Below are 24,764 nucleotides of genomic sequence, written 5' to 3'. Positions count from 1 at the left end.
CTAAATGTTTGACAATGCTATAGCCACAACCTTTCATGCGCCAAACACCAGTCATGAATTCTTCATTAGATATTCTTGAGTTTCTTCACTTCCACCGATTGAGGCGTAGCTCGTTGCACACCGCATATCCTGTCAATGATTATAATAATCATCTGCACGAACATGATCCAGACTCTTAATGCCAGATCACTGATTCCAAGAACAGGTCTTTTGCCTCTACTAAACGTACTGTCTTTGAACTTGAAAGGAAGCTGTGCACCGAGATGATCCTGGGCAACTTTGAGTCCGCTTGAGAAGCCATCTTCATGGAATCCATACTTCGTCCAAGCCCCACAATAGCTGATGCCTCGGGTGTTCTGTATTCGTGGCAACAGACTCTGTGATCTAATGGCCGTGGTATTATATTGAGGGTGTGAATAGGTATATCGTCCCTGAACTGACGCGGGGTCTGGATCATGAAGTGGGTTCAAGGTCACGAGGACATGTCCGAAGGTGAGCTCAGGAATTTGTTGCAATATGTTCATGTTGTACGTGAGACACACTTGATCAATATTTGAAGAAGTTGCGGATGATTCGGTAATGTAGTTCCACGAGGACCAGGCTCTTCTTGACCTGGGCATCAAGGAGAGATCTGAGTGGAGGACTACGTTATTTTTGCTTGTCTGGAAACCAGAGAGGATCTCCTTTTCTTCCAAATCGGCTTCAGGGAGGATTAGATTGTGAGCCTGGTCGCCGTGAGTGGCAATTATGACATGGTCGTAGACATCTTCCTGTCCGATCTCTAAGTGTAGCCTGACTCGACCGTTATCGGTGTTGGTTACTGATTTAACGGGGGTATTGAGGAAGACGTGGTTTGGTGGAAATCCTTTCATGACAGCATCGATATAACTCTGGGCACCATGTTTTAGAGTCAGCCACTGCGGCCTTGTAGCAACGGTGCTCAGTAAGTGATGGTTCCACCTGGGTTCTGTCAGTAATATTGGTATTTCCCGGCCGGCAAGACTCACATAAATCGGACCAAAGTAACAGCAGGGAATTCCAAAGAACATTTATCCGGACTTGTACTCCAAACCGCTGCAGTCATTGGTATGAGGTAGTCATCCCGAAATGCATCCGAGTAACCCTCCCGATCAAGATATTCGCCAATCGTCTCTTGCTTCTCTGCCTGATGAACCCCTTTCCCATTCCCGTTCGCAGCCCCATTTCCATTCCGGTATACTTCACTCCTTTCTTCATCTTTCAGAAGATCTAAGGCGAACTGATTGAAACGTATAATATCGAATATCATTCTCCACACGCGGGGTGAGAACAAGTTCCGTCGTTGAGCGAAGACCGCGGCGAGTGATGTCCCAGCCCATTCGAACAGCCCCTGATCTCGAGAAACTCCAAAGGTCATCTCAGTTGGAACCGTAGGCACGCCGATATTTTTCAGGAAAGCAATGAAATTGGCTACACAAGATTAGCTTCCGCAATTGGCGCAGGAGGCGCAAAGAGTACATACGATAAGTGGCACTGTTCAGGACAATGAAGCCCGTATCCACCAAAGTCTTCGATTTTCCATGCTTGAACTCGACAGTGTTCGTATGACCTCCTAATCGGTCCGCAGCTTCGTACATATACACATCGTGGTGAGTTCTGTTCAGCGCCCATAGCGCAGCGATGCCCGCGCTGCCACTGCCAATGACCGCGATCTTCTTTCTAGGGACAGGATTTGTTAGGGGAGCCATAATTAAAAGGTAGGAAATTGTATAAGGAAGAAGAGATATAAGAGGAAGTATATTCACAAATCATTGCCGTATCCTTTCGAGCTCGAGCTGGAAGTGGGGAGCTGTTGCGGTGACGGCATTTCCCTTGCTCTGCAGCGCATGTGAGACAAGAAGGCAAGCTCTTAGCGTCTTTCATGTGAGACTCGAGAATTTGTGCCCGGCGATGAAAGATGGGGACGAGGGATGCATGAAAAGTATAATCAAGAAGGCCAACTCATGACTGGAAATCGAGTGTTTGTCCCCGTCAGAGGATGTTTGAATTGGCCAGTCAAAGCTCAAACGTTTTCCGTATTGAGGTTAATATCGTCAGGGAACCATGATCCCAGTACATTTTGTTGTGGCTGAGGAATTGAGGCGTATCCACAAGCGTTGATGAAGCAGGTCCGATAGCATCAGAAGACATCGTGATCTCGCAACAACCACATCTCCATCTTCATCCATTCGCACCCACAACCTACAAGAGAACAACATCTGTTTAACCGTTCGAATACTGCCGTGCAGTATTTGCCTGTCACCCTCTCATCACGAGGCCAGATTAGCAAACACCGAGCCGAGACCATTGCGACGCTCGTTAAAGGCAACGACGAAAGCCAAGCCCGTCAGCATCTCTTCGCAATCATCACACACTCAAGATGTCGAATCCACTCGATACTGACGCTGGCTCTGAGCTCTTCAGCAGCTACGAAGCCGAGCTCAAACTAGTCCAAGCCGACTTGAACCAGAAGTTGGATCAAATCCCAGACCTGAGCGGCGAGCCACGCAAAGCAGCCATCAGCCAGGCAGAGCGAGCGTTAGAAGAGGCCAGCGAGCTGGTAGGCGTCATGTCTCTGGCCCTAGATGATGATACTGACCGTACTTTCAGCTCGATCAAATGCGCCTTGAAAAGCAGAACATTCCATCTGCAACACGTACCAAAGTCAACCAACGCTTCCGCAACCACGAATCCGACGTCGACTCCGCAAAGCGGAAACTTCGCTCTATGGCCGATGACCGCTCTGCTCTCTTCGGCAGCCGATACTCGGATAACCCAAACGATGTACAGCTCGAGCAACGACAGCAATTGCTGTCTGGAACAGATAGGTTGGATCGCAGCTCACAGAGGTTGAAGGCCAGTCAGGCGTTGGCGAATGAGACAGAGGCTATTGGTGCAAGCACGCTGGCGGATTTACATAGACAGAGGGAGACGATCCAGCATACAGGAGATACTCTGCTGGAGAGTGAGGGATATGTGGATAGGAGTGTGAAGACATTGAGAGGGATGGCGCGTAGGTAAATCGTCCCTTTTCCCGGTTGTAGCCTACTTCGGGAGATGTTTTACTGATAAATTTGCTCAGGATGGCTACGAATCGGATTATAACCATTGCCATTATTACGGTTCTGGTTCTGCTTATTTTTGCTGTCATCTACAGCAAGTTCAAATAGAGGTAAGGCTCTCTTGGCGTTCGGGCTGCTTCCAGATACTCTTTTTGTTTGTAGGAGTAATCACAATTAATTCAATGCACTGTAAATTTTATTTGGAGACTTGCAAAATTACTGTACAAGTGAAATGCCCTTGATCCTGCCATTAGTGCCGAAGATCGTCCTAACGTTCAAACCTTTTTCAGGGGGGCTTTGGTTTTTCTACAATTTTTGGTACACTGATTAATCCGTGACTCTCACATATTGCAAAGTTCAACCTGGAATATTCTTAAGATACAATATGTAAATGGCATGCATGAAATTCACTTCCTCACTTGTCACTCTCGCAAAAAGTCCCAGAGCAACATTCGAACTTTCCCACGCCACTGCGAATCTCTCAATGCCCGCATTGGGAGTTAGTGTGTTGGGAACTTGAGCTATCCTTCTTGGGGGCAAGATACGGTACCCTGTGGAACCAGAATAGAGAGACCATTTCCTCAGCTCATACGATTTTGGACAAGTTGCTGTGACAATCATAAAAAACCCGAATTTATTGACCTTTGGTAAAGAAGATATGAACGGTCATCATAATATACACCAACACTTATTTTAATGAATCTTAGATCAAGCTTTCAAGAAACCCTTGTAATATGCATCCAGCCAAGTCACTGCTTCACAGTCAGCGCCAACATCAATCGCATTCCAGCGACCAACGCTTCCCACATATCCATCCGGCCTCACGTTCACAATCGCAACCTCGTGCTCGGAAAGCTTTCCAAGCCACTTCTCAGTGCAAGTCGGCTTCTTCATCACAGAATCCAAGTAGAAAGTCCAGCAGCTGTCCTGTAGGAGTCGCGGAAGATCGGCAATCTCAACGTCTTCCTTGTTCATGGTTGTTACTATGGAGTAAGTGAAGACTTTCGAGGCACCAGTGTACCGGTTTGGCTGGACGAATTCATCCATCTCAGTGTGAACTGGGCTGAGCGTAGCATAAGAAACCGCAGCAGCATTGGACACACGGCCAAGAATCGTTCTTGGAGACGCAATCTCTTCGCAAACTTTGTCAAGGAAGGCGCAAGCGGTTTTGACGTCTGGAGTAAAGAAAAAGATGCGGAACTGTCCGAGCATTGGAATATCGAGCTGGATATCGACGGGGTTGGCGTCGATGTATCTCGTGACCTTGGCAGGCAACAGCAACGAGCCGGATCGTAATCCTCCTTTGGAATTCTTTTCAAGTACGTTGAGGATGTTTTCTGAATACTCTGCACCAACTCCGGAGATGAATCGGATGTTCTTGGTGAAGTTTTCGGCCAAAGCTACGGGGTCACCTGCCGAGATTGCATTTGCATGACCAAAGTCGAAGTCGATGAGGTCTTCGGCGATCTTCTTCCTCTCTTGCTCGTAGGTCGAAAGCAGACCCGGAGCTGCAAGGCCTCGGACGGCTAGATTGAGTTTCCATGCAAGATTGAAACTGTCATGCATACTGACATTCATGCCCTGAGCTGCTTTGGGAGAGTGTGAATGAGCTGCCTTATAATAATGTCAGCATAAGTTCGAATGACTGGGCTGGGGGGCCTACATCTCCAGCTATAAAAACTTGCTCCAGATCGTCAGAAAATCGCTTGGCGACTCGTTGTCCCACTTTGTAAATTCCAAACCATTCTAAAATTAATCAGCGAAGGCCATTGCATCTTCGAAAATGCAGCCTACCAACTGTCTTCCACGAGAGGGAGAAGGGCTTCATGATCTCCCTGGCTCGCCACATCACAAATTCCTCAGTCGCAGCATCTGAGGATATTGGAGCCTCTGCTGGATGGAGCTCAATGTACAGCCTGGTCATGTTTCGTTCTCTGGGGATGCACAAAATTGATCCTGCGGTTTCTGAGCTGACCACAGCTTTACTCCAACGGTCGGGAAAATCGGTCTCAATAACGCCTAGTGGATAGCTCAGTGTCACATTCTCAGCTCAGCTTCGTAAAGGAAATTTACCGTCCAGAACTCCCCACGCTGATTTCGAGCTCTCATTGTGCTCAACAGGGCCAAGCATTACCTTGCTGACTTTAGAATGAGCGCCATCGCAGCCGACTAGGTACTGAGTCTTGAAAGGTCGAGTCTTTCCCGTTTTCAGGTCAGTGCATTCGACCTCTACGGGAGAGTTCCCATCTTTCTTTTGCGAGTAACATAAGAATGGGCTGCTTCGAATCACTTCAACGCCTCGCATTCTTAAGTCTTTGAGAAAAATATCCTCTATCATTCCTTGGTGAACAAGAAGGATGTATGGCTCTTCTACGTCGACTACCTCCGGCGGGTAATGCACTTCTCTACCCGTCCTGCGGAGAGGAGTATCAGCTGAAGAATTCTGTCTCACTGGTTAGTCACGAGACCGTTCAAATTCTACAGTCAAATATCAAATAGAACGTTGTTGCCTTACCCAGAAGCAGATATCATAGATTCTGACGCCCCTCCGTAAGAGTGGGCCAGCCAAGCCAAGTTGCTTGAACGTCTCGATCGTCTTCGGTTGAAGACCATCGGCTCGACCAGTGGACGTCTTGTCAACACGGTCGTCAACGATTGTTGCTTTGATTCCATATCGAACCAGATTAGACCTATCTGCTCATTAGCTCAAGGCCTCAACAACAGACTGCAAACAGCGCACGCCAACATGAGACCGCCAGGACCAGCGCCAACCACCACCACGTGATTCGTGCTTTCCTTGACAGGTTTGGCATCGTGGTTTCCATTGACCATCTGCACATCGACAGAGCCGTCACTGCCATTTCGCTCCCCGGCGGAAAGGTCCGTCAAGTCGTCTGTACGAGGACGCTTCATGGTGGCTCAAATCGCTCAAATACTGAGGTGGAAACGTTGTGAAAAGCATCGTGATGACTAGAAGTCGTGCAACTGAGCAGCCGTTGTTGGGTCGTACGATAACGGGCGGAAGAGTGGAGGGGGCATGATTCTGAAATCAGCTCGAAAATCGTCTGATGCTCATACATGGGGGTTCAAGAATGGCGTGGTAATGACGACGTTATCGTCAGGTTGTCGGGCCACCGCGCGATATTTTACGGTGGCCGGCTCATTCTTGTTTCATGGTTTTAGCCGACCCCCTTTCCCGCCCCCTATTTTCATGCTTCGCTTCTCCGACCCCTTTCGCAATGCATGGCAAACGAATTCTTATCTTATTACTGAGTGTATGGACGGAGAAGCGGTTTCCGACTTGATTTTAAATCCTCATGATCTCTAGAACACCGCCACTTCTTTGCACTTCGTCATCCCGGCATCAATACAGGATCCTGTTTGTCATACGAGCTTGCATCGCTCGCCAAGAATATACAACCACCTCGGAGGTCGCTTGGAATAGCTATTTTCCCGCTCATGTTCTCGTCTTTCCAGTGCTCAAGGAGATGCGGAAACTATATTTTATCAGAATTTCTTCCATTTGGTTCCCTCTTCTGCTTACTGGAGGTGTCATCTCACTTCGGACATAGCCGACAGATGCCGAATTGATAGATGGCTTGTGAGTAGAAGCTAATGGTTGGGCTAATGGGGAACAGTTGCATATTTGACCAATTCTGCGACCATGGCGGGAACCATCGCTCTCATAACACCTTTTATGCCAAGGAAAGACAAATTGCGATTGATGCCAGCGTACAAAACGCAAATATCATAATTTCCGTCAGAGCCTTTCATGAATTCTGCAAAGCCTTTCCCAATGCTTTCCTGTCTACTCATATTGACTCTCGTGAATCCTCGCATCAGCTGACGGCCCAGTCAAGCATAGGAGGTGAGTTTGTCTTCTCACTTGTAATGCTTCACTCCTGCCCCAATCTCTTCTCAATTGAGAAGAAAGCCCTTGAAGGGGAGTAACACCGAAAATTGCTTCATTTGTACCAGCTTCAGCAAGCCTTCAGCAAAAGTCTCCCGCGACAAGCACTACTCGTTTCTTATATAACTACCAAATCTTATCGTCTTCACTCGGCCGTTAGCTGCGTTTTGGGTCTATCCGTAACTCGGTGGTACTCAAATTTGGCTTGGATATCTCCCAAAAATTCGAGGAGTGCAGCCCGTGCTTCAGTTTGGAACTTTACGTTTAGGGCTAATCTTACATTCTAAAATGATATCCAAAAGATCTCTTTCACTCCAATCACGATATTCCCAATCTTTCTAAGGAATGGGGTGTAAGGGCTCAAATCATTGCCATTTTCGGTAGATCCTGTGATGCCTTTTTTAGGTAAGCGGTCCGCAAGTTCCCGCACTTTCGTTACCGCCGCCCCTCCCCCACTCCTCCACTCTTGCTCCTAGCAACCACTGGTGATCCTCGAATCATGATGTCGAGGAACATCGCGAGAGTTTCTTATCGCTGTGTCACTGTTAAGAGTGGATTAGGCGATAGGATAAGGATGTGCGATGCTGGAGGACTCGGGGGATTAAAGATATCTTCTCGATCATCCTCCTCGGTTCTGTCCTCTTCTCGACGACTGGGAGGAAGGATTTGATCAAAATCGATGCCCTGATTGATTTTTTGTTTGGTGTACAATATGTCCGGATATATACCTGCGAAGCTAAAGATCATGAGGGAAGAGGACAGCAAGTTGAATGTGAGTACCCGATCCCGAACGGCTGTACAGCTTCTTAAGTATCACCACACTCATGTCACACCCACCAGGTCATCGTCGTTGGAGCAGGCCTCGGCGGCCTTGGAGCCGCAATTTCCATCCTCCTCGCTGGTCACGATGTTCTCGTACTCGAGTCTGCATCGGAAATTGCTGAAGTTAGTCTCCCCTCCCCCAGCTCCCTTGCGTATTTCATAGCATGGCCTAGGTGGGAGCAGGAATCCAGATACTCCCAAATAGCAGCCGTGTCCTACAATCATGGGGAATGCGTGCCGCCCTCTCACTTCACGCTACAAGACCCAAGCAAGTAAATATGCGTGGCTGGAGAGGGAACCTCATCAGCTCCATGAACTTCCAAGATTCTGCCTCTAATTATCCTGGCACTTTTTACTGGGATTTCCACCGTGCGAGTCTTCACCAGTGTTTGCTCGATCGAGCGATCGAGCTTGGTGCTGCCGTTCAGTGTAACTCGCGGGTTGTGGATGTGCGGATCTGTAGGGATGGGGAAAGGGCGTGGGTGGTATTGGAGCCTGGGAGAGAGATCGAGGCCGATTTGGTGGTAGGTGCGGATGGGATTAACAGTAAGTTGAGGGAAGTCATGCTGCGAAGGGAGGATCCTGCGATTCCGACCGGCGATCTAGCATACCGACTGCTCTTATCCACATCAGAAATGATGAAGGATCCCGAGCTGGCTTCTCTTGTTACTGACCCGCAAGTCAATTATTGGCTTGGGCCGGATATGCATGCAGTGAACTATGTGTTGAAGGGAGGGAAATTGTTTAATATGGTTTTGTTGGTGCCGGATGATAGTAGGTATTTTCTGAGTTATTTCGTTCCTTTCCAGATCGTTTCGATAGCTGTGAGACATGTTCCTCACCCCAAACCATGTCACCTGCTCTTGGATCAAACTTAATCCTCTCAAATTCATTTCAAAGAAATAATGTTGACTGGGAAATCTTCCGTCAGTGCCAGCCGGAGCATCAACGCTTGAAGGTAATGTGGAAGAGATGCGAGCACTGTTTAAAGATTGGGATCCAAGAATACCAAAGCTTTTGAGTATGTGTGAGTCGGTTTACAAATGGCGTCTTTGCATTCGTCCTGGAATGGACAGCTGGAGCCACGCTTCTGGAGCCTTCACGTTACTGGGAGACGCGGTGCATGCAACGTTACCATATTTAGCTTCAGGGTAAGAAATCGTTCCCTTTTCGTTTGAAAAATTCGTACTGATGACCCTTAGGGCAGGAATGTCCCTCGAAGACGGCGCCGTGCTAGGTGAATGTCTCTCACGGATAACCTCCAAAGTTTCAGCAGAAAAGCAGATGGCCTTGCGTGTCTACGAACATTGCCGGAAGGGGCGCACAGAGATGGTTGTGCAGCGTGGGAATTTGCAGCAGTATCTTTATCATCTTCATGATGGCCCGGAGCAAGAAGATAGAGATCGAAGAATGAGAATGGTCCCGACACCTCCTCGGGAAGCTTTGGCTTGGAGAGATCCTGAACTGGCTCCTAAGCTACTTGGTTACGATCACCTTAAAGATGTAAGTACAATAATCGTTGTTGATGTAAAATTTTTGGAGGTCGCAAAGGACTAATCCGCATGTTAGGTTGATGAACATTGGCCGAGGGTTGGGAAAAGGGTTCGAGCACGATTATGAGTTGACGTGCATGTGTGTGTGGTCATCTGTAGACATATCGGATCTCTTATTACTTCATCTACTTTTACTCTTCCCTGTCAGGCCCTTTAGGACAATCACACCTTCTTGCACAACAGCCCACCTGGTGCTGCTGAGATGCTTAGCCATTATTCGGGGCAAATCTCCCATCCGGTATTTGCTGGCAACCTTGCCTAGATCTTCGAGGTTGGACCTTGCCATAGCGCTGACAAGTGCATTCATCTCAGCTCTTGAATCCCAATCACTCTCCTCGTCGTCACCTGTACTCACTGGGACTTCATCACCAGCCTCGTTGTTCTTGGTGCAAATTTGAAATGTCCAACATGTCAAAGTAGCCAAGTATAAAATCCAAGGATAGTAGAAGAAGTGTCCCACGTCCCAGTTTTTGAGCTTTCGAATGCCGTCTCTCAGAATTAGTGCAGCATGTGAGGCAGCTGTAGCGGCAGCCGGAGAGCCGTTTTTGGCCCAGCGTTCAACTCGAAGTTGAGACCGCTCTCGGTCGGTTTTTGTGATTCTGGGTAACGGGTTAGTCAGCAATTGCTCCATTAGGATTGTTTCAAGAGAGGGCATTGTCTTAGGAGAATCTCATGAAACAGTCGAAAATAGGAAAGGGCTTCTCCCCCAACACCTACAGTCGGCCAATGATGTGACTTGCTCCTGCATTTATCTGCATATCATTGATTTCCGCATGTAAGATGATGTGTGCAGCATGGTATATGGCGAGAATGGCGGTGCAGAATTTTTGGAACTCTTCCTTTGATCCATCGTTGTCACCCAAGGAGAGAAGTTTTTCTCTGCTATAAGAATCGAAGTCTGTTTTCCAGGTATCGTAAGAGCGGCCAATTTTTGCCTGCCATGACTCATCTTGGGCAACCGCAAGTCCTAAACTTTGGTCAATTCAAGGGGATGGGAAACGCCATGATTCAAGACATACCTAGCGAGGTTTGATCCCTTCTATTTAGATCCCAGGCAATTGACATCAGGCCGTGCAGGATCAATATTTGAGAGAGAGCATTGAGAGACCACGATCTTGTTGCTGCGCCTGGATTGAAGTAGGACTTGAGGACTGAGAGATAGGGTGGTTGTGACTTTTCTTGGGAGTGAAGCCTATGCCATTCCTCGGCAGTCTCTGCTTCCCACAAATTCGTATTCCAGGGGAGGGTAAGCTTCAATTCTGCAGCATTCATGCAAAGTGATTGCGAGAATAGTACAGCATGTTGGGTATCCCACATAAAGCAAAGTAATGCGAGTCTGCTCAGTAAATTAGCATGGAAGTATGGCTTAATGGATAACGATAAGCCAAACCTTCTTCGCTGCTCTGCATCAACTTCAGCTTTCCATCTTGTGTTAATATCCCTTTCGCTGTTCTCAAGATCATGGCAGCGAGCTGATTGGCAATCGCTCCTCCGAATCAGACTAAATTGTTACGTTAGTTTTAATTCCACAGCCTGGAGAGTCCATGCCAATTTCAATGGAGTCTCACTAGAAATATCTAGTGGAAGCGGTTCAGGAAACAGGGGGATCCGGGGGATTAGTATCCGAATTCGGATGTGGAGTCAACTTACTTGATGAGGAGGCCATGGAATAGGTGTGACATGTCATGCTGCAGCTGGCCGGCCCTAGACTTCCCAAAACACTCGACCAACAGGATAGTCTCCAGAATCCATAATGGCGGCCGAGTTGTGAAATCTGGACTACCAAGAATTTGAGCACGCATGATATCGTGCACGCAGATGGCGAATAGATGTGATTCTCTATCGCTGTAGGTGGCACCAAGTAGAAGTACTGAAGTCAAAAGTAACGGGTCAACGCCAGATGGACTAAATGTTGCTTGGTGGAGGAGCGGGTACGAGATGTTGAATCGGGTGAAATATAGATCACAATACTCCTGCAAGACTGAGAGAGATAGCAGAGGGTGGTCTCTGGTTATCTCCAGCCCATCTGGTACTTTAGGACGACCTCGATCGATCAAACTTAGAACACCTTGCCGAGCAGCTTCGTCCATGGCTGGGCGCTTTCTGATCTGCTTGAATCGATCAAAATTGTTGTCCGTCTCATAACTTGACCCCGAAGTTATGGGTGTAAGGAGATAATCCAGACCATTCCTTTGGATTTGATTCGGTCTTAGGGAAGAGAACCCAGTACTGGGATACCCAAGGCTGGCGGCCATATTAGTTCCAGCCATTTGCGAAAGAGCTAAAATTTGATTTGCTGCAGATGTCTCTGGGCTCATTGACTCTTGTGAAAAGGAACGCCTTGTGAAGTGAGAGGAAGTTCCGGGCATTTCGAATCCGAGATCCGGTTGCTTGAATGTTTGACTGATTATACCAGAAGAGCGCGGCAGTTCCACATGATTTGTTTTATTGCCACACTGCTCATGCGAGGAGTGGGGGTAAACATCCGACGTGGAAATCGAAGTGTTGCTAGTTGGTTGTGAACTTTCAAATCCCAGTGTAGGGCAGGCCTCTTTCTCAAACAACCAATTGTAATAGCTGAGTGTCGTAAACGGGTTATTGAAAGAACTAGCTGCAGAGGTCTTAGTGGACAGACTCGAAACCGTGTAATTTACTCACCAGTATCTGGGGCAAAGAAGTCATTGTACAGGATATCAGTGCTGGTGCTTTCCTGAGACTGTGAGCCCCATGAAGCATTGCACAAAAATTCTAAGGATTCTACAGCAGCGCTGTCATCTGGCAAAATAGCATCTTCGCTCAAGGTTGGCCAGAGATCGTCTGCTTGCGGCGGCTCACGAGGAAGTTCTGACGATCCAGCCGCGTCTGATCTGTTTGAGATCTGCTCACCTGTGGATGGTGGAGGCGATATCGGTACATCTTTCTGATCTGTGAAGCCATTCGTTGACTCGAAGGAATGATCCCGGAGTTTCAGACGTTTGCTTGCGGTAGTAGAGACACTTCTCTTCTCATGCTCTGGTCTTCGTTTAGTCACTACAGCACCGGTAGAATCCCGCCACAGCCTCTTCCGAGTCTGCAGTCTCCCCAGTCCCTCTCCACCTGCTTCGTCGTCCTTCTCTTTATGCCGGGCCTTGTGTCTATCTGTGGGTATCACATGAGCAAGGTGGCCCCCTCGTGAAAAGGTCATAGTCTTGACCAAATTCTCACTTACCTAGCAAATCCCTTCGTCGAAAAACGGCCTGGCATCTTTGACACGTGAAAGTGCCCTTAGTCTCATCGTGATTTAAGGCATGCCGGTGGAGGTGCTCAGCTCTGGAAAAGGATTTCGAGCAGCCCGACCATGAGCAGCGGTACTCCTTCGCTGGAGGCTCTGCAGGGGCATTTGCAGGAGGAGAGGCAGTGGCGAGGCTTGCCATTGAGGTACAAAGTGATGGATGGAGGATTCATGAGTACGAAGGTGGATGTTCAAGAGTGGGAGTGGGAGTGGGAGGACATTGCTATCGTTATCGCAGACGCTGCCCTTGTGTTGCCACCGGTTTAGGTGTGCCTGCAAGCAGCGCTTGACCTACTGGTACTCCTCGCGTATATCTCAGAACAGCTGCTCTTCTTGACTGACCATGGGCTAAAGCAATTTTCTTTTCATCGCCTCTCGACGCCCTTGTTCATCACCACGGCCGCAGTACACTGCCTTCCAAGCATCTTGAAACTGGCGCTCTATTCGGGTGCATGCGATTAGGGGTTTTGCCCCGATCCTAATCAAGTTCGCCGGCGATGAGAGTATCTTGTTGGCTAACAACTTGTCAGAAGGATCCGCGGCCTGCATGTTCCGGGGTCAAAACCCATCGCCTTTCCAACTTCCCTCATCAACTCGTCAGACAAGTCTGGAAAGCTGGGGATCATCCCGATCTGTCTCGCCGAACTGCTTGATAGTCTCTCATAGCAAGTGCCATGAAATATGTTGCAGCTCACGTTCCGTCTGCTGCGAGCAGCTTCCTGAAATGACTTGCCGGCACGCTCTCTAAGAGTCAATATAAATCAATGTCCCACCGAGTCTAGGAACAAGGTGCAAATTGGCTTACACCAAACAGCTATACTGCATTCGTGACCCGATTCAAATAAAAATTTCCTCAGCTCTAGTGGCAACATGGCCAATACCTTCAAAATGCCTCCGCAAACCCCTCCGAACTTCAACCACACTCCTGCGAGCGTCTTGGCTGGCATCTATTCAATTTTGGGGCACACACGCAAACTCCAGGACGAAATTGCAGCCAATTTTCGTCCAGAAGATGCCACCTTCAACAATGTCATACTCCCCCTTGCGAAAGACGACAACCACACCATCGCCCTCAAGAAATTGTTCAAATTCTTCAGCTCAACATCCACTTCTGAAGAACTGCGTAACGCTAGCAATTTATTTGAAGCACTTATTGGTGGTTTTGATTCTCAGTTCTTGATGCGAGAAGATCTCTTCCAGCTTGTCGACGCTGTGGTTCGAAGAAAGGAGTTGTTGGATCCAGAGTCCCTGTTCTATCTGGGCCGAATGCATCAAGCATTTTTGGACAATGGTTTGGGAATTGAGGAGGGTTTAAACCGATGTCGTTTTACTCAAATTCAGACAGAGCTTCGGGAGTTGAGTGTTGCATATCTTAAATCTCTCAATACAAGTACTGGGGTATGGCTTAGGGTTCAAGAACTTGACGGATTGCCTATGGAATCTCTAACTTCATTAAAGGTCGGAGATGGGGAGCATCCCGGCAAAGTTTGGCTTCCTTTAAGAAACCCCATTTTGATCATGCGTTGCGCTTCGTTAGGAGTGGAGCAGTAAGACAGAGAATATACGTTAGTCACGACAACAGATGTCTGGACAACATCCCAAGGTTAAAGAGAACAATTTTAAGAGATGAAGCTGCTAGGCTCCTAGGATACCCAAATCACGCTGAGTGCTAGCTCGAGAGGAAGATGGCGGAATCGACAGACTTTGTCAATGCATTCCTTAAGGATATTAAAGAGAAGCTGATGCCCATTGCGAAAGTGGAACTGGATGCGTTATTGGATCTCAAACGAGCGCATATTGAGAGCACGAAAAGCAAAGATGCCAGTGGTGTTGTACCTGAGGAGGCTGGAACATTTCATTTCTGGGATTTCAGCTACTACGGTAACCTCACCAAAGTACGGACGCATTCTTTTGACGAGGAGAAGTTCTCGGAATACTTCTCCCTAGAAAGATTCTTAGAAGGCATGATGTCGACTTTCTCGCGGCTTTCGGCCTTCAGTTTTGCAAGATAACTGCAGACCAGTTCTCTAAATTCAGACCGGAACATGTGATGATATGGCATCCTGACGTGATAGTCTTTAGTGTTTGGAAAGATGCTATCAACGGCGGAGATTTCCTTGGATACTTGTACCTGGATCTTTTTCCTCGTGACCATAAGTAGTAAGTAAACGTGCAAAGCATGTTCTACATTGGAGTATCTTGGATGTTCATGTATTCTGCTGTCGATCCTGCGATTACTGACTCCCTATTCTACAGCAACCATGCGGGACATTATAACCTTCGACCAGTAAGTATCCTTCTTGAATGCGTCGTCCTTCGTCTGACAAGCTAGGGATTCATCTCTCTTTCGGGAGAACGCCAATATCCAGCCTCTGCTCTGGTTATGAATCTACCCAAGCCGTTCTCCAACATGCCCGGCCTTCTGAAGCACGATGACGCTCTACAGCCACTCAATTCTCTTTTTAATAGTCCAATTTGAATATGTGTACTTTTTATTTTTGTGTAGAATTATCCCAATACAGTAGGATCATTTCTCCAATTTGCTACCTATACCAACCGCACACTGTGGTACGACGTTTTTACTTCATCACCTTGAAACCTCTATTCCATTACGCTCAACGCCCAGTCTGGAGTTGCGCAAAGGTCATGGAATCAACGCTGCTTCTCCCCTCTTCATCTTCCTACGCTTTCAACACAATTGGCTCCGGGCTGCATTTTCGCATCCTTGGTTTCGACACTGGTTCTTGCCCGGCCATTCGCACAGACTTGATACTCTGCAGCCATGGCATCTCCTCTTCCTTCTCCTCAATTTTCGGGCTAGCCTGTTTCCACCAACTCCAAAATACCAGCTCATCATCTTCTGCACCTTGCTCTCCTTTTAATCTGGCTTGTGCATCTTGAAGGCAATCGGCATCTTGAGAGTATTGAGTCTTGATTGCAAAAGGTAAGAGGGGAATATGGTTGAGGCGGAAATCGAACACCGCTGCGTAGGCTGAGCGGTAGGCTAGCATCCCAAGAATGAGACCTATTATCATGCCGAAGATCAGATCTTGGGCTTGGTGTTGCTGGGTATTATCAGAACATGGATTTTCCCAAGCAATTCACGGATCGAGTGCTTACATGGGATGTAAGCATTGAGCCCGAGACGAGGGATGCCAATATCAGGGGCGTTAGCACGACCATGAATGCCCAGAAATGTGATGCATGATCAGAAAAGACTTTCAACTTTGCGTTGAGGTAAAGGGAGAGGAAGACTGCAGCTGCGAATGAACTGGAAGCATGGCCGCTCGGAAAAGCCTGGAGACTGTTCTCAATGTGAGAACATATTCTTTGACAAAGTTTAAGAAGAAAATTTAGAACATACGCTCGGTCTATATCACTCGGATTCCCGAGGCATAGTGTTGCATTGAAACGGTATATCTTTTGATGGATACCTTCCACGATGGCATCCCAGTCTGGTTTGCACGCTTCGATGTAGAAAGGCCGGAAACCGCCAATGAAATGCTTTAGGGTGGTACAGACAAACGAGCTGAGACTTTGTCAATGTTGCCTCCTCGAAGTAGTGGAGACAGAGAAAACATAACGACATACGTAGAGACCACAGCTTTCAATAGACCCACGACCCCAGCGTGGAAGTCCCAAAGACTCCAAGTCTTGATTTGAAACATCCCTATGACGAGAAGTGGAACGAGGACAACCACCACCGCGCAGCCACGCGTCGGGAGCGGCTCCCCTACCAATGGATAGCTTATCTCTAGCGGGAGTTGAAACTGCCCGAAAGGTTGAGATATGCCAGACGGCGTAATCGAAGGTAGCATCGGGACCACACGGTAGTCCTTGTAATACGTAGGGGTGCAGTAAAGGCCTAATGTGAAGGCAGCGACGACAAAGAGGCACAAGTATTCTAACCAGACAACTTGGATGTAGGCGGCGCGGCCTCTTCTCATTGCATGTCCGCGACGAAGGGAGGGGCTATAACTGTTTGAGGGCGTTGTGATCAAAGACATGAGTGCTAGACAGACGTGCGAACCGGCATAAGATGCTGGCAGGATCATGAGAGTGACACCATGACCAGAAAAAGAAAGGAGGATGCATCGAAGAGGAAGAAAAGGTAGAGATAAAGTGGTACAATAAAAGGGGAAGATTGTTATTAATCTAGTGAAGTCACAGCAGAACCTAAAGGTTCTTGTTGTTGACTCGGAAGGAGCAAAGGATAGCCGGCATCGCCTGGACAGGACCTAAAGTTACAGGCAGGATCTCCTTCCGCAAAACTTAATGGAAAGAAACATCACGATGCCCGTCAGAGAGCATTAGCTGTGAATTTTTTCTCTACGAGACAAATCGAAAAGTGTTACAGTATATCGAGGAGATTCGAAGGGAGGACACGGCAGCCCCCGCCCCTTTTTCAAGTACCCACCGAGCACGTGATCAGCGTCGGTCTCCCCCGGGCTTCGGAGTTTGGGTGGATTTTTTTTTGGCCCATATAGAGGCCCAGATCCACATCCCTTTGTAAGTATCCTCTCCATTGCCCGTACTTCTGCCCTTGTCAGCGAGAGCCAGGAGGGATTTCTATTCCTAATCTACTCTAGATCTCTTTCTGTGTTGTCCAATCGGGCAGGAACGGACACTACATTCAGACTTGTAACCCTGGCTCTCCGAGCCTTCTACCCCGCCATCAAACTGGCTCCTCCTCTCGCAAGACTCTCGGTGATCTCGAGGCATATGGATCCTCGACCATCGGTTCCTATCAACACTGCATTTTCAATTGAGAAGATTTCCAGCAACGCGTCTACGCAATCAAGATCATTCAGTTCCGATAAGCCTAAAATGTCAGGTCAACCAAATCACCCAACTCTGCTCATTCCGGGCCCAATTGAGTTCGATGATGCCGTTCTTCAATCCATGAGCCATCACAGGTATGAAAGGCTTCACTACCACCCGCTGCACTTGTCTTATGTCTACGGTTGAACTGGGGCTGACTTGTACTTGTTGACAGTGAGAGTCATGTTGGAGCACCCTTTGTTGCAACATTCGGCGAGACGCTGTCGATGCTGAGAAAGCTTTTCCAAACCGAAGACTCTTCTTCACAACCGTTCGTGATTTCAGGCTCCGGAACTCTTGGCTGGGACTTGGTTGCGGCAAATTTGGCAGAACCTGGGGACGAAGTGTTGGTGCTCCATACCGGATACTTTGGAGACTCTTTTGCGGATTGTTTTGAGACTTATGGGGTCCAAGCAACACAGCTGAAAGCATCCATTGGGTCAAGGCCCCAGCTTCCGGAAATTGAGAAGGCGTTGAAGGAGAAGAAATACAAGCTGCTAACAGTTACACACGTTGATACCTCGACTGGAGTCCTGAGCGAGCTGAAGGCACTCTCAGAAATGGTCCACCGGGTCTCTCCCGATACGCTCGTGATAGTGGATGGTGTCTGTAGTATTGGATCCGAGGAGATTGAATTCGACAAATGGCAACTCGATGGCGTGATCACCGCAAGCCAAAAAGCAATCGGTTGCCCCGCTGGGCTGTCCATTTCGATGTACAGCGGCCGAGCAATTAAGACGTTCCAGGCCAGGAAGACCCCTCCTGGGTCTTACTTCGCTTCTTTCAAGAATTGGTTGCCTAGTAAGTCCAATCTAAATTCTCCGTAGGGAGGGGCTGATTTCAATAGTTATGCAAAACTACGAAGCGAAGAAAGCCTCGTACTTTGCCACTCCCTCACCACAACTGATCCACGCTCTCCACACGTCTTTGACTCAGATCCTTTCAAAGCCATTGGCCGAACGCTTTGCGGCACACAGAGCAGCCTCGCAGAAAATTAAAGAGGCTGTGACTGACCTCGGCCTGAAGCAGCTGGCCTCGGATCCGGCAAATCAAGCCAATGGAATGACCGCTATTTACCTTCCAGAAAACGTGAAGGCGCCAGAATTGTTACCAAATTTGCTAAAGAAAGGTGTTGTATTCGCTGGTGGTTTACACAAGGAAATTGCTGCGAAATATATCAGAGTTGGCCATATGGGAGTAAGCGTGGTAAGAATCGTACACCTTCTCAAATTGTCACTCTCGACTTACGTTACTCTAGACTGACCCCAAGCGTGATGATATCGGTCGTGCGATCCAGGCTTTGCAGAATGGGTTGTCAGAGGCGGGTTACCAAAAGGCCTAAAAATTAGAGGGTTTGCCTGCACTAAAAAGCAATCTTTTGAGAGACATTCTCGCTCGGCGACTTTGTAAATAGACCCACGTTCTCCGAATGACAACCTAGATTGGCGCAATTGCGAACAAGATTCTCCAGGCTTCTCCGATTGGATTATGGTTTCTCCCAGCCACAGCCGCAATTACCGAGTCCTCGAAGTGCAGAAAGAAGCCCTGCCGCTTTTCAAAATGCAAGAAGCACTTATTGCCTAAGCATGTCACTGGAGCGGCTACTCGTGCTCTATAAGGTAGAGCCTGCAGATGGCGACTTCCTTCACCCTACCCCTTTCAGCTGTTCACAGACTCAGGCTGATTCTGGCTTTCAGCCCGTGGCCAGAATGGGGAATCTGGCCCAACTGTAAAATTCTGCTCATCGATAGCTCATCGATAGCTTTAATTGATGATTCACAATTCGAAGCCCAAATGATTAGTTTGATCCGCTTGTGGCAAAAGGCATGCTGTTAGCGTTTTGTTCGCAACATGGTAGCGAAGTGTATTTATTGGCGGCTTTCCTGTGCAGGTATAAGGACACTCTCCTCAATCAACGCAGCCATTCAATATCCTCTCTTTGCTTACCAAATTTTCTCCAAACTACATCATATCATTCACGCAAAATCTACCACATCTCATCCTTCAATATGCGTGTCTCATCTCTCCTCGTTGTCCTCGCTGCTGCCGGAACCATGGCACAAAACGCTGTAAGAACCTCCAGATGCTACCTCACCACCTCAGCAGGGAACGAGCCTCAGCTGAGTTGAACCAATAGTCAATAGATACTAATCGTATGAATAGACATCCTCGAAGCGAGCAAGCAGCAGCTCGGTTGTGGTTTCATCTTCATACAAAACATCTAACCTCACATTCACCACATCTTCCTCTGTCAGGCCAACGACAACCGCTGTAGCTACCACATCCAAAGCCGCTACGGTCGCTACACCTACACCTACCCCAAAAACGACTTCAGGAGCGATGAGCGCCCTTGAGATGAGCAAGTACGTTGCCGGACTTGCTGCTCTCTCAGGGCTTCTAGTTGCCTACCTATAAGAAGCCTTTGAGTTTGGGGAGGAGGGATATGCGGGCCGGATCGGGCCGGATCGGGCCCAAAAATGGTATTCAGGGACGATGCTCTTTCGTTGCTGCTGGCATTTGGCACAGGGAGTTTAATGTACGGAGGTAGACCCAGCGAATGGGATTACTTAATCCCAGGTGTTGTTGTCAATGAAACTCTATGAGAGGAATAGTTCTTGTACATAAATATTTTAAAGCATAGATGTGCTGGAAAGCAATTTCATTTTTTTCAGTGGACCACGTCTTTCCATCTCCAGAGCCAATGAAGCGATGGACTGAAATATGTGACAACACACAATGAAAGACGACTAGTCAGGAGCATTCCTCTGAATGAGACGCTTTACAGACGAACATCACAGTAGCTGCACCATACGTTTGGAAAGTAAATATAAAGAGAAGATCATTTCTCGGCGATTTAAATATTTGAGACGAGGTTGGTGGTCGGTTGTCGGTCACCTAATTCGATTTAGTGTATAAATACGGTAGCCGACGCGGCAGCAAAACGTCGCCGACAGATGCTGGTGCGTGGAGGGGTCAATCTCGAAGGCTGGGACCAACTCCTACTTGCCATCAACTTCATACAACTCCTTCAACAACCAACCCGTGCTCTCGAGAAGACTCTTCCTGCCAGCGCGAGCTGTACTAAAGCACACTCGAAGCGAGGATCGATCTATCGCCGCCGGAACAGGTCCCATACCTTGAGATCAAGCTGCGAAGATGGCTCCAACCATTGAAGAGCTTGACGCGACTGTCCGCGCCTTCTATGAAGGCCGAGGTGAATCGGTTAGTACCTGCAAACTTACCAGCTTGACTCTGGCTTGTTTCATACTTTTGCTGACGCGTTGGGTGTATAGCAAAAGGTTGCTCAAGCAGCTCTCAACCAGGTATGTCCGCCTTTGCGCCAGGGAGCCTCTCTTACTGCGAACATATGCTCACGCCTCAAACAGTTCAAGGAAGATCCAGATGCTTGGTTACTGGTCGATAAGATCTTGCAAGATGCTACATATCCGCAGACGAAATGTTCGTCCCATCCATCTTAAGATATCTCCCTGCGCTGACAAATTACAGACTTGGGCTTGCAAGTACTCGACAGTGTCATTATGACCAGGTGGAAGGTTCTTCCGAAGGAGCAATGCCAAGGTGAGTATCTCTGTCTGTTTGACAGAGCGGGTTTGCTGACTGCTGAATCTAGGAATTCGCAACTTCGTGGTCGGCTTCATCATCCAGTCCTCCGGCTCCGAAGAATCCCTCAAAACCCAACGAACCCTCCTCAATAAGCTCAACCTCGTCCTTGTCTCTATCCTCAAGCAAGAGTGGCCCCACAACTGGCCCACCTTCATCAACGAAATCATCTCCTCGTGCCATACAAGTCTGTCGATATGTGAGAATAACATGGCGATTCTGCGGTTGCTATCCGAAGAGGTTTTTGACTTCTCGGCGGACGCAATGACCTCGACGAAGACGAAGAACTTGAAGCAAACTATGTGTGCGGAGTTTTCATCCATCTTCCAGCTCTGCAACGAGGTTTTGAACTCTGCCACCCAGGCAAGTTTGATCAAGGCCACACTCGAGACCCTCCTCAAATTCTTCAACTGGATCCCACTTGGCTATATCTTCGAAACCCCCATCATCGATACGTTACGTACGCGATTCCTGGAAATGCCAGAGTTCAGAAATGTGACTTTGAAATGCTTGACGGAGATTGGTGGTCTACAAACTGGTCAAAACAACGCCTACGATGAGAAGCTGGTCCAGATGTTCACAGAAGTTCTCACAGCCATATCCAAGATCATTCCGCTCTCTCTTGACCTGAAATCAACCTACTCCTCCAGCAATTCAAAGGACCAGGAATTCATTCAAAACCTTGCGCTTTTCCTTACCAATTTCTTCGGTGTTCATCTCAATGTAGGAATCCAATGCCTACCATTTTTGAAAGACTTACTTACTGACTTGTTGACTAGCTCATCGAGAATCTTCCGAATCGCGATTTCCTGACCCATGCTCACTTCTACCTAATCCGAATTTCCCAAATCGAAGACCGAGAAATCTTTAAGATCTGTTTGGAATACTGGACCAAGCTTGTGCAGGAGTTGTACGATGAGATGCAATCACTCCCTATCACAGATGTCAACCCACTCATTAACATGGGAGTTGGTGGACTTACAAATCCCGGTGCACCAAACCCTAGTGTTCTGGCAAACTACCCGCTCCGCAAGCATAAATACAACGAAGTCTTGTCGAATTTGAGAGTCGTTATGATTGAGAAGATGGTCCGACCTGAGGAAGTGCTTATCGTTGAGAACGATGAGGGGGAGATTGTTAGAGAATTCGTGAAGGAGAGTGATACTATCCAGCTATACAAGACGACGCGCGAGTGTCTGGTCTACCTCACCCATCTGGATGTCGTCGATACCGAGCAAATTATGACCGATAAGTTAGCACGCCAAGTTGATGGCTCCGAATGGTCGTGGGCCAACTGCAACACATTGTGCTGGGCTATTGGATCCATTTCCTTGGCAATGAACGAAGAAACCGAGAAGCGTTTCTTGGTGACGGTTATCAAGGACCTTCTTGGCCTTACAGAGATGAAGCGAGGCAAGGACAACAAAGCTGTCGTGGCCAGTAACATCATGTACATTGTCGGCCAATATCCACGATTCCTGAAGGCACACTGGAAATTCCTGAAAACCGTGGTCAATAAGCTTTTCGAGTTCATGCACGAATCACATGAAGGTGTTCAAGATATGGCTTGCGACACCTTCATCAAGATCGCTAGGCAGTGCAAGCGACACTTCGTTGCCTTGCAACCAGGAGAGACAGAGCCATTCATTGAGGAAATAGTTCGCACCATGCGCAAGATCACCTATGATCTCTCACCACAGCAGGTCCACACCTTCTATGAAGCTTGTGGTTACATGATCGCCGCACAACCTCAAAAGAATGCCCAGGAGCGCCTTATCGCTGAACTGATGTCATATCCGAATGCTGCGTGGGATCAAATCATCTCTCAAGCTACCGCCAACCCCACCACTCTGCAAGATGCAGACACCATCAAGATTATTGGAAACGTTATGAAGACGAATGTATCGGCTTGCACGTCGATTGGAAGCTACTTCTACCCTCAAATCGGCAGAATCTATCTGGACATGCTGTCTATGTACCGTGCTACCAGCCAGATGATTTCTGAAGCAGTTGCTCGAGATGGTAAGCCCAGGTTCCATGCCAACTGAAACAAAGTACACTGACATAATGAAGGTGAAATCGCAACAAAGATGCCACGAGTTCGAGGCTTAAGAACAATCAAGAAAGAGATCTTGAAGCTGATCGAGACTTATGTTGAGAAGGCCGATGATCTTGAGATGGTCCGAACAAACATCGTCCCTGCTCTCCTTGATGCTGTGCTCGTCGACTACAACCGAAACGTCCCCAACGCTCGTGACGCTGAAGTTCTGAAGGTCATGTCGACAATCATTACGAAGCTTTCTGTACGTTGGACCCCTCATCGCTCGAAATATTCAGTGGTGCATCCCCTTTCTACTTCTATATATGTGACGAATTCTTTCAAAATTATTGAACCCTGAATTACTGACATCAATTTATAGTCTCTTATGGAAGACCAAGTCCCTACAATCATGGAAAATGTCTTTGAGTGTACCTTGGAGATGATTAACAAGGATTTCTCGGAGTTCCCTGAGCATCGTGTCGAATTCTTCACACTCCTTCGCGCCATCAACCTACACTGTTTCCCAGGTAAGCCAACACAACCGTTTCAATGTGCAACAGCAGCTAACACCGTTTGAAGCTCTTCTCAAGCTCGATAACAGACAATTCAAGTTTGTCATCGACTCTTGCATGTGGGCCAGTAAGCACGACAACCGTGAAGTAGAATATGCTGGTCTTAACATGTGTCTGGAGTTGATTACAAACATCGCAGAAACCGACCCCTCAACATCGAATGCTTTCTTCCAGCAATTCTTCATCCCCATCCTACAGGACGTTTTCTTCGTACTTACCGACACAGACCACAAAGCTGGGTTCAAGTCACAGTCCATGCTGCTTTCCCGAATGTTTTACTTCGTTGAGCCCGCGGACGGTACGCAACCCAAGATCCAAGGACCCATCTACCAGCCAGATCAGGCCCCTGCAGGAACAAGCAACAAGGAGTTCTTGGGCGGCTTCGTTGCCAATCTATTGCAGAATGCCTTCCCAAACTTGCAACCGTAAGTCAAACGAACTCTATTTTTACCCTTATCTGATACTAACTTGACATAGGGGACAAATCAAGAACTTTGTCGAGGGCTTGTTCACTCTCAACAGTGCTTACGACCGATTCAAGCTCAACCTTCGTGATTTCCTCATCCAGTTGAAGGAATTTGCGGGTGACAATGCCGAGTTGTTTGCGGAGGAGAAGGAACAGATGGAACGTGATGCCAAGGCTGCTGAGCGAGAGCGGCTGTCAAAGGTTGGCGGCTTACTCAAACCTGCTGAGCTCGCAGAGGATGATGATGATTTGTGACTCGAGGAGGAGTTGAGAACGGAATACGCGAAGGTCGAAGCACAAGACGCCACTCATACCACAATATGCAATCGTCGCCTTAATCCAGTCAACAATATGGATGGGTGGGATATGTACGATCTTTGAACGCCTCGCCTATGCCCTGCAGTGGCTTCTGCCTGACTCCCTGGATACAATCTTTCACTCTTGCTCCACCTTTTTCCTCTGACGATATACCACGCGCTCGGTTGGAGTTGGGCTGCGGGGCTGAACTTGATTATGTCTAAAAAGTTGTTTTTCTGTTTTAGATTCTCTTCTCCGATCATATCGCGAGCCGATACCTTACAGATTTGCATTGCTTGCGAAGAAGTTT

General features: G+C 47.9%; 11 protein-coding genes across 11 annotated transcripts; 7 read left to right on the top strand and 4 right to left on the bottom strand.

The window, feature by feature from the left end:
* Window positions 1–65: 65 nt before the first annotated feature.
* Window positions 66–1,727, bottom strand: K444DRAFT_640021 (FAD/NAD(P)-binding domain-containing protein; the record flags this gene model as incomplete). Its single annotated transcript, XM_024884449.1, has 3 exons — window positions 66–960; window positions 1,008–1,449; window positions 1,502–1,727. The coding sequence occupies 3 exons, from the start codon at window positions 1,725–1,727 to the stop codon at window positions 66–68; spliced, it is 1,563 nt and encodes a 520-aa protein (XP_024742950.1).
* Window positions 1,728–2,398: 671 nt separating this feature from the next.
* Window positions 2,399–3,039, top strand: K444DRAFT_518303 (vesicle transport v-SNARE protein; the record flags this gene model as incomplete). Its single annotated transcript, XM_024873853.1, has 2 exons — window positions 2,399–2,578; window positions 2,629–3,039. 2 exons carry the CDS (start codon window positions 2,399–2,401, stop codon window positions 3,037–3,039), a joined length of 591 nt encoding a protein of 196 aa, XP_024742949.1.
* Window positions 3,040–3,788: 749 nt separating this feature from the next.
* On the bottom strand, window positions 3,789–5,912 carry K444DRAFT_517547 (uncharacterized protein; the record flags this gene model as incomplete). Its single annotated transcript, XM_024873781.1, has 6 exons — window positions 3,789–4,694; window positions 4,744–4,826; window positions 4,875–5,099; window positions 5,154–5,523; window positions 5,596–5,770; window positions 5,821–5,912. 6 exons carry the CDS (start codon window positions 5,910–5,912, stop codon window positions 3,789–3,791), a joined length of 1,851 nt encoding a protein of 616 aa, XP_024742948.1.
* Window positions 5,913–7,437: 1,525 nt separating this feature from the next.
* Window positions 7,438–9,627, top strand: K444DRAFT_649964 (FAD binding domain-containing protein; the record flags this gene model as incomplete). Its single annotated transcript, XM_024885609.1, has 6 exons — window positions 7,438–7,762; window positions 7,831–7,935; window positions 7,986–8,586; window positions 8,750–8,963; window positions 9,015–9,315; window positions 9,523–9,627. The coding sequence occupies exons 1-6, from the start codon at window positions 7,703–7,705 to the stop codon at window positions 9,625–9,627; spliced, it is 1,386 nt and encodes a 461-aa protein (XP_024742947.1). The 5' UTR covers window positions 7,438–7,702.
* A 1,384-nt stretch (window positions 9,628–11,011) lies between these two features.
* Window positions 11,012–12,778, bottom strand: K444DRAFT_624562 (uncharacterized protein; the record flags this gene model as incomplete). Its single annotated transcript, XM_024882416.1, has 3 exons — window positions 11,012–11,976; window positions 12,024–12,503; window positions 12,574–12,778. The coding sequence occupies 3 exons, from the start codon at window positions 12,776–12,778 to the stop codon at window positions 11,012–11,014; spliced, it is 1,650 nt and encodes a 549-aa protein (XP_024742946.1).
* A 619-nt stretch (window positions 12,779–13,397) lies between these two features.
* Window positions 13,398–14,295, top strand: K444DRAFT_161148 (zincin). Its single transcript, XM_024870666.1, has one exon. The coding sequence runs from the start codon at window positions 13,507–13,509 to the stop codon at window positions 14,185–14,187; it is 681 nt and encodes a 226-aa protein (XP_024742945.1). The 5' UTR covers window positions 13,398–13,506; the 3' UTR covers window positions 14,188–14,295.
* Window positions 14,296–14,321: 26 nt separating this feature from the next.
* Window positions 14,322–14,648, top strand: K444DRAFT_624560 (uncharacterized protein; the record flags this gene model as incomplete). Its single annotated transcript, XM_024882415.1, has 1 exon — window positions 14,322–14,648. The coding sequence occupies one exon, from the start codon at window positions 14,322–14,324 to the stop codon at window positions 14,646–14,648; it is 327 nt and encodes a 108-aa protein (XP_024742944.1).
* Window positions 14,649–15,108: 460 nt separating this feature from the next.
* On the bottom strand, window positions 15,109–16,729 carry K444DRAFT_161122 (acid phosphatase/Vanadium-dependent haloperoxidase). The gene is made up of 4 exons (XM_024870665.1): window positions 16,228–16,729; window positions 16,001–16,165; window positions 15,757–15,940; window positions 15,109–15,701 (listed from the first exon to the last, which is right to left on the bottom strand). The coding sequence occupies exons 1-4, from the start codon at window positions 16,689–16,691 to the stop codon at window positions 15,318–15,320; spliced, it is 1,197 nt and encodes a 398-aa protein (XP_024742943.1). The 5' UTR covers window positions 16,692–16,729; the 3' UTR covers window positions 15,109–15,317.
* A 734-nt stretch (window positions 16,730–17,463) lies between these two features.
* Window positions 17,464–18,799, top strand: K444DRAFT_517820 (alanine--glyoxylate aminotransferas-like protein; the record flags this gene model as incomplete). The annotated part of the gene is made up of 4 exons (XM_024873809.1): window positions 17,464–17,552; window positions 17,633–18,258; window positions 18,305–18,663; window positions 18,716–18,799. The coding sequence occupies 4 exons, from the start codon at window positions 17,464–17,466 to the stop codon at window positions 18,797–18,799; spliced, it is 1,158 nt and encodes a 385-aa protein (XP_024742942.1).
* A 667-nt stretch (window positions 18,800–19,466) lies between these two features.
* On the top strand, window positions 19,467–19,872 carry K444DRAFT_624557 (uncharacterized protein; the record flags this gene model as incomplete). The annotated part of the gene is made up of 2 exons (XM_024882414.1): window positions 19,467–19,526; window positions 19,621–19,872. 2 exons carry the CDS (start codon window positions 19,467–19,469, stop codon window positions 19,870–19,872), a joined length of 312 nt encoding a protein of 103 aa, XP_024742941.1.
* A 741-nt stretch (window positions 19,873–20,613) lies between these two features.
* Window positions 20,614–24,412, top strand: K444DRAFT_517552 (uncharacterized protein; the record flags this gene model as incomplete). The annotated part of the gene is made up of 11 exons (XM_024873782.1): window positions 20,614–20,679; window positions 20,751–20,780; window positions 20,844–20,916; window positions 20,965–21,036; window positions 21,089–21,801; window positions 21,858–22,631; window positions 22,677–23,100; window positions 23,152–23,381; window positions 23,499–23,646; window positions 23,699–24,116; window positions 24,169–24,412. 11 exons carry the CDS (start codon window positions 20,614–20,616, stop codon window positions 24,410–24,412), a joined length of 3,192 nt encoding a protein of 1,063 aa, XP_024742940.1.
* Between the last annotated feature and the right edge of the window lie 352 nt (window positions 24,413–24,764).

The sequence above is a fragment of the Hyaloscypha bicolor genome (assembly GCF_002865645.1).
Source record: "Hyaloscypha bicolor E unplaced genomic scaffold K444scaffold_15, whole genome shotgun sequence".
Classification (NCBI taxonomy): Eukaryota; Fungi; Ascomycota; class Leotiomycetes; order Helotiales; family Hyaloscyphaceae; genus Hyaloscypha; species Hyaloscypha bicolor.
The sequence above is the reverse complement of the archived record's forward strand: the minus strand, read 5'-3'. Positions and strand labels throughout refer to the sequence as shown.

Coding starts and splice junctions, on each gene's coding strand:
- K444DRAFT_161122 (XM_024870665.1), bottom strand. CDS start 16,691: ATGATCCTGCCAGCATCTTATGCCGGTTCGCACGTCTGTCTAGCACTC. Junction 16,166..16,227: donor TTGAAAGCTGTGGTCTCTAC/GTATGTCGTTAT, acceptor ACAAAGTCTCAG/CTCGTTTGTCTGTACCACCC. Junction 15,941..16,000: donor CCGAGTGATATAGACCGAGC/GTATGTTCTAAA, acceptor CATTGAGAACAG/TCTCCAGGCTTTTCCGAGCG.
- K444DRAFT_161148 (XM_024870666.1), top strand. CDS start 13,507: ATGGCCAATACCTTCAAAATGCCTCCGCAAACCCCTCCGAACTTCAAC.